The 14,202-nt window shown below is 34.4% G+C and overlaps 1 protein-coding gene across 4 annotated transcripts in view; it reads left to right on the top strand.

Moving 5' to 3' along the window:
• LOC129756901 (protein fem-1 homolog CG6966) overlaps positions 1-14,202 on the top strand; it is a 200,763-nt gene that overhangs the window by 177,530 nt on the left and 9,031 nt on the right. For all 4 annotated transcript variants that reach the window (XM_055753952.1, XM_055753950.1, XM_055753949.1 and 1 more), the window contains 6 exons: positions 11,805-11,964; positions 12,030-12,230; positions 12,377-12,595; positions 12,673-12,859; positions 12,937-13,573; positions 13,642-13,881. In XM_055753952.1, coding sequence (XP_055609927.1) covers positions 11,805-11,964; positions 12,030-12,230; positions 12,377-12,595; positions 12,673-12,859; positions 12,937-13,573; positions 13,642-13,881 — 1,644 coding nt within the window. The remainder of the gene's footprint in view (positions 1-11,804; positions 11,965-12,029; positions 12,231-12,376; positions 12,596-12,672; positions 12,860-12,936; positions 13,574-13,641; positions 13,882-14,202) is intronic.

Below are 14,202 nucleotides of genomic sequence, written 5' to 3'. Positions count from 1 at the left end.
ATAAAACTAAAAGTTCCAATTTAATCATGAAACGTTAATTAAAAATTCTGCAAAAAATGAGTTTTGAACCAAGTTGAAGCTTTTTAGACCTTAAGACTTGAGTAATTAAAAAATGGTCTCAAACCGATTCAGTCTAATGTTATATTCGGCTCAACTCTATCCCATAGTTACTGCCAAGAGCTACCCATGTCTACACCTTTGCTCTCTAAACGGGTATAAACTGGGGTATCTCGCTTTATTTTGGAAGGTTTTTATCACAACCACATCGATCGAACCGGAAATTTATGGTAATTTGTTATGATAAAATCTATGGTAATGATTCATTTTGGAAGAGATAATGTGATCAATCAGCAACGTTTGGAAGATTTAAAAAATCTGAGGAAAGCAGCTTAAATATTTTGAAGATTGGCACTGATAGCTGTATCTTTCCTATCTGACTAAGATTTAAGTCATTAATAGAGAAAACACATATGAAAATAAACTTTTCTTCATCAAAATAACATCCGTTTATTTTTTGGAGATCTTAAGGATCTTATTCAAACTTATTCGAACATCATTTTTTCCGATAATCAAAATTAGGGAGAACTATTTTTGATTCATCATTCTCTTTCTTCTACTAAAAAATTGGTCACAACTTGCAAAAAAGTAAAAATTCACTGCTGCTGAAATACCTTTGTACACGTTGTGGGACAGCATCATTACTTTCGAATGGCAACATCATCATCGTTTCATGACTCCCAGCGTGGTTGCTAATGATTCAATATTAATCGACAAATAATACAGTGATGACAACATAAGCAGTAAAAAGAGTACAGTTCGTCTGTATAATGTTATACTTACACACAAATTTAAAACTCTCTTTTAAGGAGCAATATATGTTTTTGCTTTTTCAAAATTTGTGAGCATCGAACTCAGAGTTCTTTTTTTTTCCTGTTGGGGAGAGAGTCCACTGCGACCATTAAGTTGATCTATTGTGGTTTTCCCCGCGTTATTATTTTTACTTTGCTATGCTACTTGACACACCTGCACTATTGGTTGAAGTTGCAGTTGTTTACCGGTAGCACTACGAGCACACACATAACTAGGTAGGATCTCCAAGTGCAATCTAAGTTCCCTTGAAAAGATCCATCTACATGCATGTGCTGCATCATTGAGGCGTACAATTCCAAGATATACACGGCTAGCATTTCACTAATGCTAAAACCGCCAACCTTCATCATACTATGTGTGCAAGGTTATGTAACGACCGGGATTCGATCTCATGAACGTTGGCTTAGAAGACAAGTATGCTATCCTCTAGGCCACGATCTGCTGGCTCAGAGTTCTTGTTCTTAATATTTATGACAATAAAATCTGACTAAGTGTGCGCAGATTTTAAATTGCAAATTTGTCACCTTGAGTTTGAATTTGAGTTTTGATAGCAGAATTTGGGATCGAGGATACATAATTTTGTAAATATCTATGACATTTTTAAACAATCAAATAAAAAATTTATCAATTTTTTTTTTGTTATGATACTTTTCATGTTTTTGTCTTCTAGAGTTTTTAAATATATTATCGTTCGTGAGAAAAACATCTCCATCTCCATCTTAAAACGTAACAATTTATGAATGTGAATAGAACTACCAACTGAAATTCCCTTAAAGAAATGTGTAAGGTAATCAGCTGTCAGCGAATGTTTAACCTAGCATGGGATCGTGAAATCACAAAGTCCCAACAACCGTTTCAAGAATGATATCAACACTGTTTTTTTTTTTGTTACCGGTCGGAACTGGGAGAAGAAAAAAAAAGAACATCAAAATAAAAACAAAAATGCCGCTACAACATGGCGAGCCTCCCCCTCCCTAAAATGAATCTGAATTTTTTCCTCATCGTTGCGAGAAATCACTAAAACGTGTCGAAAGATATATTCCTATTAAATGATAAGAACTACAGTTATAAAAATTTATTTTTTTCTGTTCAATATTTAATCCTTGAAAATGATTGGTTTTGGAAAGCTGAAACGTTGAACTTTCAAAACAATAAAATAAGGCTTGATGGCGTAACCGAAAATGGATAGGTAAATCAGAAAATGCTTTAAAAATTATCAAACCTGATAAACTTTCTCAATTTAAGTTTTTTTTTTCATAAATAATACTATTGTTTTTTTAAATGTTGATAAATTAAAAATTAACTGAAAATATCCACAATCGTCTCGCCCTTTTCCGAGACAACCTTGAATCAAAACTTTTGATACTTCCATTCGACAGCCCTGGGGGGGTTTGGTGAAGTTCATCCAAATTCAGTGAAAATCCGATTCGGATGTTACCCCAGTTACCCTTCCCTGCCCCCAGAAAGCAGAGGAAGTTCAGCCAGGTTGCGTAACTGTAACCGAAAATAAAAAGGTCATCCGCTGCTAGCTAGGCTTCCCCAAATCTTCTCTAGGGTCCCTCAAGAAAGTAAACGAAAAAAAAATGGTCCCACGAACCGGTTACCAACCCCAGAGGACGGATTGTTGTGTCTTTCACTTAACTCGAGAGCCTCTAGCTTGCTAGGGGCTTTCAAGTGAGTCTATTTTTCGCCTACAGTTTAGATTTTTTTGCATCACGGATGGGATCCGTTTTTTTTTCTCGGTGGAACAGCAGCAGTCTGTACCAGACCCATGACCACCTCAATCGACCCCCTTAGTGCCCTATCATCAGCCCACCAGCTGAGGGGTGGCCCTCCTCGACTTCCCCACTAAGTAGTTTATCAGAGATTCAGCAGAGGGTCCACGGAGTGCGATACCGGTTTTTTTTTGCTTCCAAGTACCCACCTTTTCATCTTTTTTTTTTCTTGCTTCGACCTGATGCAGCGGATTTTTATTCAAGTTGAATGTCAGAGCCCTTGAAATTCAAAGTCGGTATTAATTATCTGTGTGTATGTTTTGAGGTCGGCGTACTTCGACGAGAGTCTAGCTGTTGCAGCTGCTCCAAAAGGGGTTTTCGTTTTACCTACATCATGAATTATAAACTTTTTTACGCAAAAATCATAGAATTTTTGTTTTGAGAAATTAATAAATTTCCAGTGCCTCAAACCACATCTAGACCTTTGCTACTCTCATCACAGAGTGTCTTTTTTTTATTCCACAACTTTATTTAATCTGGGCTTACTAAAAAATTTAGACAACTACATGGCGACCGTAAAAAATCATAGAAATGACAATGTTAATTTTTTTACACTTTTATCAGTCACTCTTAGTGTTCATGGATATGTGATATTAGTGCTGCCAGAAATTTGTTCACATTTAGATTTTCAACGATTTTTTTTAACATCTAAAAAAACACAAACCTGAAGTTAATCGAAAACTCTCATACACAAAATAACATTATTTTACAAAATTCGAAACATTTTTGAAAAAAATCCAGCAAATATTTGAATAAAATTTAAACACATTGCGAACATTTTGCTTCTGATTGACTTAGTCTAAAATCATAGTTTAAAATTTGAGTAACTTTGGCCTAGGAAAAAATACTTGCAGTACTCAGAGAGTTTGTAACTTAACAAGAAAAACCTTCAATTTCGAAAACTGAAAGCAAGTTTTGTAGGAATGATTCAAGGATCTTAACTTGAACCGTTTTACAGATTGATAGTAGATCAAAACAAATACACATCAAACTATGGCTGTAGGAACAGATGCGGAGTTAAGAATGTTAAAAATGAAGGTTCATGAACGTCTTACGAGATGTTTTACAGTAAAACCTGTGATTCGAGAGTAAAAATATTTATTCAGAACCAAAACAAAAACCTCAAAGATTCATCTCAAGTCAAAAATTTGAACACCAATTTTCCAAATTTTGAAGAAGGTAAACATCAAATCCAACCCAATGATTTATTTTAGATACGAGACTATACGAAAATATCTGTAATTGTTCTTTTAGGTTGCCAAATTTTTTTGCCAAATGCCGGACAATTCCGGGCATTCGATTTCAAAATTGAGGACCTAAAATTCGGGCAATATCCGGGCAAATTTTGTCAAAACCCAGTAACTACTCGACAGAAAAATCAAGAAAAAAAGTTTTAAAAAAAAGTTTATCATCAAAACTAACCGACAGAGGCTTTTAAAAAAACTTTCATGGTTATTTTTATAAAACTTGCTTAAAAAATTTCATTTTGGGGGCATAAATTTAAAAAAAAATTACAACACAATTTATTTTTGTTGCTGTTTGATGTACCAAATAAAGTGAATAAAAAAAAGCAAAATCCGGGCCTTTTTTAATGAAATCCGGACAATCAATATTCGGATATTTAATAATAAAATTCTTAAATTTTGTATTAAATATTCGGGTAAACCCGGATTAAACCGGGCAATCTGGCAACCTTAATAGATGTTTATATTATTTTAAATATCGTTTGTAGTTTATCTTATTAAGTCTACATTTCCCAATATCGTTTTTTACTCAACTAAGAACACGTAATTTTCAATTGGAATCATCGTTTGGACACGAGTATGACGTTAATAAATTTGAAAATACACAAATAAATAATGAAAGTTCAGACGTTAGAGTTGGTAATTTCAATGGAATTTTGCGAATGGGTTTATTTTTTTTTATTGTTCGTTGGCTTTTCGGTTTAATAAAAAAAATGAAAAGTATTGTAACAATTTTACTATTAAAAACAAAAGCTTCTAGGCTAAGAATAGTTATTTATAAAAAGTTAATAAGAAATTTAAATTTGTTTTTAATTAAAATTTTCAAATCAAATAAAAATAAGAAATTATTGAAAACCGATATTTAAATACGGTTGCACATTCCAGACTCAAACTCGCAACCTTATTCTGATTTGAAATTCAAATACAAAAACACGATGCATCTTCATAACTCAGATTGATTATTCGAAATGTTTTGGAATTCATTTTCAATTCAAATTTACTAGCTTTAAAGTATCGACATAAATAAAATCGAAATAAAAATTTAGCTAGTCGTAGATTTTGATTGAATTTAGCTTTTGATTCATATTTATTGAAAATTATCAGATTTGAAATTGGATTCAGAATTCACATTCAACATTGATTATTGGAATTATGATTAAGAAAATGTTTTAATCAGATACAGCTTTTAAAAAAAATAAATAAAATTTAGAAACCTATTTGCCTAGAAACCTAAAACATTTATGTTGAGAATTGAAAAAAATGTAGCTCGAGATAAAACATTGTGTAAATTAAATAATAATAAAATTAAAATAAAGTAAAATTTTTAAATAATATATTTTATTGAGATAGTAAGCTTACTTTTCTGATCGAAAATAAACAATAAAAAAATCAAGAGTAATGTTTCTTTTTTCTTTTAATAAAAAAATATTTTAAAACAGCCCGAAGTCAAATCCAATGCCAAAAAATCGCCAAATTGTACAACATTTTCCATTTTAACAAAAAAAAAATACTTATCTCTGAAAAACGAAACCTCTGTCTTTGAGAGATCCATTGTCCATCGTTTTTAAACTTGAAAGATTTATCTGTAATAAAGTCTAAATCTTGAATTTGAAGAATTATCTGCTGAGGATTTTTATGAAAAAACAAGTAACTTCCTCATGACAATTATCGATTCTGCTTCAAACTTGCCAGATTTTTTATTGGCTGAAAATCGCCTAATACTTACTTACTTTAAAAAATTATTAGTGTATTGCTCTCCTTAAAACTATTTACTTGTTTTGTAAGATTTGGTTGTAGATTTAAAATATCATGAAATCGAAATTTTTTGATTCCGATGACTTAAAAATGCATAAAACGTTAAATTCTGGTGTTATCTAAAAATTTTTTTGGTTAAATATCGAAATTGTGGGACTTTATGTTAATTTAAACGTATCCATTTTAAGAAAAAATCTTTTGGGAAGTTAATGTTTGTTTTAAGGAAATGGAAAACTCTTAAAGTCAAAAAATCAATAGTACCTAGACCTAAACCATCTTAAGAACTTATTTATGAATAATCGGGTACCGTAAATTATATATCTGTCTTGCAGTTGGTTTTGATACTAATTTTACCTTAGAAAAATTATATATAAACTTTTCGCAAACCGATCATATACATTTTGCAGATTGGTCTAAAAACTGATCTATGCAAAATTTCACTCATTCGGGCTTGAATTAGGGATGCCTCAAGGCGCTCAAAGTTTCAGTTTTTGACCCTCAAAAATCACCCAAGGTGGGACCAAGAAAACCGGAAAAAACGAAATTATGATTTTAATACCAAATGACTTAAAGAAGCATGAAACGTCAAGATCTGGTTCTACATACTCCGTTCGTTTTTGGCAACACTCAAACGGATTTTTGGAACGACATTGCCTTACAGTTTTCGTTATATCATATAATTTAGACGAACGCCTTAAATATAATTTAGACGAACGCCTTTAAGTTCTTAAATGGTGATAACATACATCAACAAAAAAAATTTTTAAAAGTACTCAAAAACAACGGAAATTATGAAAATTTTATACAATAAAAAAACTAACAAAACACTAAAAAACGACAAAAAAATAACTGGAAAAATTAAAAATGACAAAATTAGCAAATATGACAAAAAAAAAACAAATGTTATAGAAAAACAAGAAAAGTGCTAAATGCATCAAAAACATGATAACAAAAATTCAAAATGACTAAAAATGGTTATAATGATGATAATTTTTTTTTTGTAGTAATGAGTTAAAAAATTGTTTAGAAAAAACCGTTCGATTTTGACAATATTCGATTTTGGCAACACAAAATGGTCGGGCCAAAATCGAACGGGGTCACGATTTTTTTTTTTTTTTTTTTTTGTCACTTTAGGATTTCAAAAATCCCGTAATTGAAATTATAATTTTGATTTCAATGACTTAGATATGCATAGATCGTCGAGTCCGGTGTTATCTGGAAAACAAAAATTATGGTCAACAATCGAAATTCTGGAATGTTATGCAAATTTTGTTTAAAATATTTTTTGAATCTCTTATTCAAAAGGTAACGTTTTGATGATTTTTTTTCCTGATAGCATCGTAGATCTGATTCGAAATTTTTGACACTTATAGCAGAAATGGCTGAGCAAAAATCGACGTGTATTTTAAGCTAATTTTTAACGGTCGCCATTTGAAAAAAAAAAACTTTAGGTACACGAAAATCCTGCAACTATTGAGATCTACCGAAAAATTTCTGGGGAAATCAAAAATGAAATCATGTAGTATTTTGGTCGTTGTTTAGAAACTATTGTCGCCACATGAATATATCCCAATTTCCAGATAACCAAAAGTCTAAAAAAAACAGACATAAGTTTACACATACATTTCAGGGGTGTGAGCTGTTCTAGTTCCTGTTAAAAAATATTTTAAATGTACATATGAGTTTTAAATTACCAAAACGTTGTAGAAATATATCTCGAGCATAAACTATTTTTAAGCTCAAGGACATTGTTCAATATGGAACAAAATTCATTGAAATTCAGGGCCGGATTAAGCCATCTGAGAGCCCGGGCTATTGCTATCCCAGAGAATACAAAACATTTAAACATGTTAAAGAACTGGAGATGAGTATGGTATGGTCTGATAAAGATTGTTAATTGATATTTTAAATGATTTTAATATCATCATTGATCGTCTGGTTTGTAATGCCAATCGGGCAGTATCATGAAGAAATATAGAATACAAAATTCAAAAAAAAAATTATATAATTAAACTCAAATTCCATAGAGATACAATCCGGCCTTGACCAATTTTGAAGATTCCGACCAAAAAATCGTTTGAACAAATGAAATGTTAATAGAAAGGAAAAATATTGATATCTATTCAGTATTCATTCAGTCCTCACTCACCTGTAAATGAACCAATTTTCTTGAAAAAATAAATTTAAAAAAGTCTTATTACCAAATGTTGTTTTTTAATGATTTTGACAATGTGATTTTTTTTAAATTACTTTACTTGTTTTTTAAAGCTGTTTTGAATTAGTTTCACAGTACTGAAAAATCGCAATATTCAGTAGGTACACAATTTTATTATAACCATACCCAAATATAAAAAAAAAACACCAAGCATTTAAATGATTTTAGTATACAATCTGCGCTTTTACTAGTTATTAGGGGGAAGTCGTCTATGACCGGACACCTCCTATGGCCGGACAACATTGATTTTTCGAAAACGCAATATCCTAAAAATGTTTTAACACCATGAAAATAAAGTAAATAGAAGCCTGATATGATGTTAGAAATATGGTTATCCAATCTGAAAAGGTAAACCAATTATAGGCTTCAAAAGCTTTCGCCTAGTAGTTCGGCGAGGATCGCCCAAACTTTACGTTTATATTGTGATCAGTTTTTACGGCTTGTCAAATGTGAATTGCACATAAACGTCATTGTTGGTTGGTTATCTTTCGACTTCAGTAGATGTAAGATAACAAATCGGAAGTTCAAACAAAATATTAGGAAAATAAAAAAAAAATGCGATTTCTCTATGACCGGACACCATATTGTTGTCTATGACCGGACAAGAGAATATTCAAAATTATAGATGATTTCAACTTGAAACTTTCATTTTTTCATCTCAATAGCACCCTCAAATGGTTAACAGAAGACAAGGATTCAATAACGAAACTATTTTGGTCCTCTGAGAAACTTAAGATTTTGCTGTCCGGTCATAGAGAATTTTTCTCTAGTTTTTTTCGAAACAAATGTTTCATTCTGGTTTGTCTAAAAAACTTCTATGACTGGCTTCATAGAACATTCAGTATTGGAAAACACATACTCACAAGACCTGCGCAAGTGATTTAAGTCATTTTGCTACGTTTTTGTGCCATCATTGGTGAAAACTTTGGTGAAGTAATTCGTAGTGTCCGGCCATAGACAACACTTTCGGAAATGAGCGAAAACTGACATGAAATGATTTCTCTTACCACATGAATATGTTGTAAATTAATTTTTTTCTAATATAGTTAAATGATCATAATATTGATACGCTTCAAATCAGTAGAGGAACCAATATTTACAAAAATCTATTTTTGAAGTTATTGCTTAAAAACCTCAAGTGTCCGGTAGTAGACAACTTCCCCCTACATTCTTTAGCAGATAAAAAATGCTGAAAATTGCAAATTACAAGTGACAGAATTACGGAACCACTTTTGAAAATTTGAAATTTTAGTCATTAAAAATTTAATCCCCCCAAATCGCAAATTTTACTTTAGATACCTTGGATTAAGATTTCATATGTAAAGTATAGAAATATACATTTTTAAGGTCGCATCGAAATTTTATTCTCAGGATTTAGATAAATAGCCAAATTCAAAACCCCGCACTTAACACTCAGGTTCTTTGAACTTAAAAAAAAATTTAAAAGGTATCCCACAAAAAAAAAATCATTTTTAAGCTTAAGAACCGAAACAAAATTTTACAATGCTTGATAAGAATTAGATTTGACGAAATCTGTTCTCAGAATTGCAGAGCAAAAATTAAAATACGAACCAGTCGCAATTAACATAAATTTGATATGTGACTCCAGAGCTAAGCATCATTAAAATTCGAATTATGCATAAAAATTTAAATTTTTGATTTATACATCAGTTACTCAATCCGAAATTCTTCAAATATATTAAAGATTTATGAATTCAGAAGCCAGAGCTCAATAGTAAAATGTATGAGAGAAGTAAAAGTATTACATGGCATCCATATCAAAATCATGTAAACAATAAGAATTTTCCCTAATAAAAAGCAAACTTGAAAAATTTTGCTGGATAAAGTTAAGGTTACGATAACTAGAATTATTTGCTTATCCTTTTTCATTTTATTCTGTAAATACTGCAATTTTCTGTAGAAATCCCAATAAACATCACTGTAATCTGAACTTTTTTTCTCAACTTTAAATTTCAGTTGCTGTTAATAATTAACGTTCAACTTTTATAAAAATGGCTGCTTTTTGGTATAAAAATATTGGATGAAAAAATTTATTTATGTATTTCAAAATGGGAAAAATCATAAAATCTCAATCGGGAGAACCGGAAAAACGAGAATTTTAAAATGGAAATTCACTGGTCACCCTAACATTGCCAAGTCTCAAAATCAAGCTGGAAAGACAGTTATTAAACCGTCTGTACAACTGATAAAAAAATACAAATTTCAAAAACTTCCACATCCTTTGCAGAATTATTTATTCTTATTTATAAAATATTTTTCTTTCTTTTCAAAAACTGTAAATTGTCGCTTTCTTTGAGATCATGATTATCATGATGAGATTATACACGGGACCCTTCACATAAAGAGTTGGATACGTTGCCACGTTCCGGCAGCCGGCGAATCTCAATCTAAAGCAGCGTCTAACGAAAAAAAAAATTGCTTAGTTGTTTCAAAAACAATGTCATGATAATTTTACTATTTCTTTAATTTTCAACAATAGTTTTGTGCGCACGTAAAAGTGCGCAACCAATCCATGGATTTAGTAGTTTTACTACACTTTTCTTTTTTTTTCACTCAAGGTGCGTAGAAGTTAAAAATTGATGCCATTTGGAATTAGAAAGCTGAATAATGGTTCATTGCATTTTTTTTTCATTGAAAAGCATATGAGACCTTGCAGCCAAAGCGGTAAAGTGCATAAAAGTTAATTTTGAGAAAACACGCTATAAGTTGTTTTCTTTGGTAATTTTCCATACTTTTATAAAAGAACTGTATTTTTTCGAACATCAATGTAAGTAATTAAATTTAAAAATCTGAACCAAACACAGTTTGAAATTGGAATAACAATTATCGTAATTCGCCTTCAGTGAGTATACTACAATCAGAAAAGTTATATGTTTAATCACGAAACAATATTCTACAAAAATCCTAAATTTGTAGAATTTTGTCCATTTGTAGCCGAGATGCAGAATTCCGAATTTCAGAGTTTCTTATTGAGAATTCTGCGGTCCACTAAATGTTTAGTCTGAGCTCTGCTTACTTCTAAATTTGAACTTCTAACCCTAATCCGCTCTTGAATGTCAATGCGACACTTTTGGAAGTTTGATGGCTTGAAACTTTATTCGGGTGCATCCAAATAATACAATTTCTTCGGGGACACTCAATGAATTCTTGAAATCTTTTATTGAGCATCATTACTTTTTCATGGACACACCATGAAAGCCAAGGGAAAAATAACTTCTTGATACTACTCGCTTAAAACCGCTATCTCACTCGTTTCTCAACCAATTTTTACAAAATTTATAGTTTTGGAAACCTTGTAATGTAACTCAAATATGTTGCTTATACATTATTCACCTAAAATACTAAAGTTTTCCGTATTTCAAAATCTAAAAAAAAAACATGCTTGGGAAAAATACTGCAGATAAGCTACGGAATGCTCAAAAAATTTTCACTTAGTGTCCAAGAAAGCTGAAGTTAGAAGCAATACGCTGCACACAAGGATATATTTTTTGAAATATTTAAGATCATGACCACAAAAAATGAAGTGGTGTAGTTACATAATTACATTACATGTCAAATGGACACTCCAAGGACTGTAACGGGTTAAATTTTTTTGGGACGGATGAGGGTTAAATAGCGCTCTTTCATGAAAGTTTAATTTTAAAAAATCCTTTTCTATGCGTTTTACAGCGACTTTCAATGCAACAAAAAAACTTTTTATTCTTGATTTCTTTTTCATGAAAGTAGATTCAGAAGTTCCTTTACAGAAGTTATGAAATAAGGATCATTCTTTGACTTATGGAACATAATATATATGGAACATAATATGGAACATAATATGGAACATAACATAATTCAAATATTTAAATTCAAATACCTGATACTGATACTTTTTTTTCACTTTTTTACAAATACTGATCACTTTTTTAATTTTTTTCTTTCCAGCGCTACATCAGCGGCCGACCCCAGAATGAGATCGAGATGCTGGTGACGGCAAAAACCGGCGGCTCCACTCCACTGCTGATTGCCTGCCGGAATGGTCACTTCGATGTGGTACAGTATCTGATCAAAAGGTGCCACGCCGACGTCGAACAGCCAGGATCAGGTTCGTATTGATTTTTATTAATTTGAAGGGGAATGAATTTTTAAATTTAGGTTTTTTTTCTTCAGTGATATTCGACGGCGAAACGATAGAGGGCGCTCCGCCCCTTTGGTGCGCCTCGGCCGCCGGCCACACCAGCATAGTGAAGCTTCTAGTCCAGCACGGTGCCAAAGTGAACAGTACAACCAAGACCAACAGCACACCCCTGCGGGCGGCCTGCTTCGATGGCCACTACGAGATCGTCAAATACCTCGTCTCACATGGTGCCGGTAAGATTGGTTTTGTTTTGATGCTCTCTTAAAATAATTTAGCAGAGGAGGGATGTTGCCAAATTTACCACCTGCCACACATGATCTCGTCTGCAATTTTCTCTGACCCGACTAGTTGCTGATTGCTCTGATTTTACAACTTCCAGATATTGAAGTCGCAAACCGCCACGGTCACACCTGCCTGATGATCGCGTGCTACAAAGGCCACTACAAAATTGCCCAGTATCTGCTCTCGCTCAAAGCGGACGTAAATCGGCGTAGCGTGAAAGGCAACACTGCTCTGCACGATTGCGCCGAGTCCGGATCGTTGGAGATTCTGCAGCTGCTACTACAACACGGTGCCACGATGGATGTGGATTCATACGGTGAGTTCTCTGTTTTACTTAAGTTGATCTTGTCAGGGTTCTAATTTGTTTTTAATATTTAATATCGTTCTTCTCAGGGATGACGCCACTGCTGGCTGCCAGCGTCACAGGACACCTGCCGATCGTGGAACACCTCATTAGTTTACCCTTCGTCAAACGGGAAGACCGGATAGCTGCCCTAGAACTGCTCGGTGCCACCTACGTCGACAAGAAACGGGACATGCTCGGTGCCCTATCCTTCTGGAAACGTGCCATGGAAGATCGGTAACATGCAGGAGTTTTTATGCTGTCTAATTATTACTCTTTATTGGTAGCTTTCTGACCGAAATCCCATTTTGCAGATACAGCAATAGCCCGGTGCTGCCGAAAACGGTGCGTGAACCCGAACCCGCTTACGACTTCGCCCAGGAGGTGAACGACCCTAACGCCCTTGACGAACTGGTGATGGATCCGGACGAGATGCGTATGCAGGCGTTGCTCATACGTGAACGGATACTCGGCCCGGTCCATCCCGACACCAGCTACTACATCCGCTTCCGGGGCGCCGTATACGCCGACTCAGGTCGCTTCGACCGGTGCATAGAGTTGTGGACGTACGCCCTGTCCATGCAGCAGAATATCCTGGAACCCCTCAATCCGATGACCCAATCCTCGCTGCTCTCGTTCGCCGAGCTGTTCAGCTTCATGCTCGGAGAGGCGGGCCGACCGGTGACCCGAGGCCGTGTTGTCCCACCCATCGAAACCTCCGACATGTTGGTCATCTTCAAGAAATCGATCCGCGAAGTACAGTACGGACAAAAGATGCTGGACCAGATGCCGACCCAGGAACGGGACAGCACCGCCCTCAATCGAGCGCTCGTCATTTCCCTGCACCTCGCCTGTCTGCTCGCTCGCTTGCTCGACGAGGAAGACGAAATTTGCTGCCCCACCATGAAGCACCAGATCCTGCGTGCTTTCTACGAATTAGTCAGTTTAAAAGTACGATTCAAAACCTTACCTGAACAATTCTACTAGACACTTAGGTTTTCCCTTTAAAATTGTTTTAGATCGTAGTGAAATCGGGTCGGACGGCGCTGCATCTAGCGTGCTACAAGGAGGCGGCCCTGGTGGGGCGTTATCCTGCCTGCCAGCTGCCATCGCCACGGCTCGCCAAGGCCCTGCTGCAGGTCGGTGCCGATCCCAATGCACAGGATGAAGCCGGAAATACGCCGCTGCATTTAGCCGCCCTGACGAGGCCGTGCCCGGCCAGCCTGGCCCAGACGCTACTGGAGTATGGGGCGCATTTGGTGAGTACAATTCACCTGAGAATCGAATTTGGAAAACTTTGCCTATGATCTTGTTAGAGAGTAGCATGAACGAGATCGAAATTTGTGACTAAATTAGAGGAGTTCAAGTTATGAATAAAAAGTATGATTGTGGCCATTGAATTTCCTGAAATGATCCAGTATAAGCTCTAAAACTTCTTTGATGGCGGCATTTTCCCCGTGGGGCGGAAATAGAAGTTGAAGTTGTTCTAGGGATGAATCATCCTACAGGATGAAAATCCCAGGAAAAAAAAATTGAAGTTGTTAGTCCGACTGCCAATAATACCTATTTGCGAGGATGCA

This window comes from Uranotaenia lowii, chromosome 3 (genome assembly GCF_029784155.1).
Source record: "Uranotaenia lowii strain MFRU-FL chromosome 3, ASM2978415v1, whole genome shotgun sequence".
Taxonomy (NCBI): domain Eukaryota; kingdom Metazoa; phylum Arthropoda; class Insecta; order Diptera; family Culicidae; genus Uranotaenia; species Uranotaenia lowii.
This window is presented reverse-complemented; position numbering and strand designations above follow the sequence as displayed.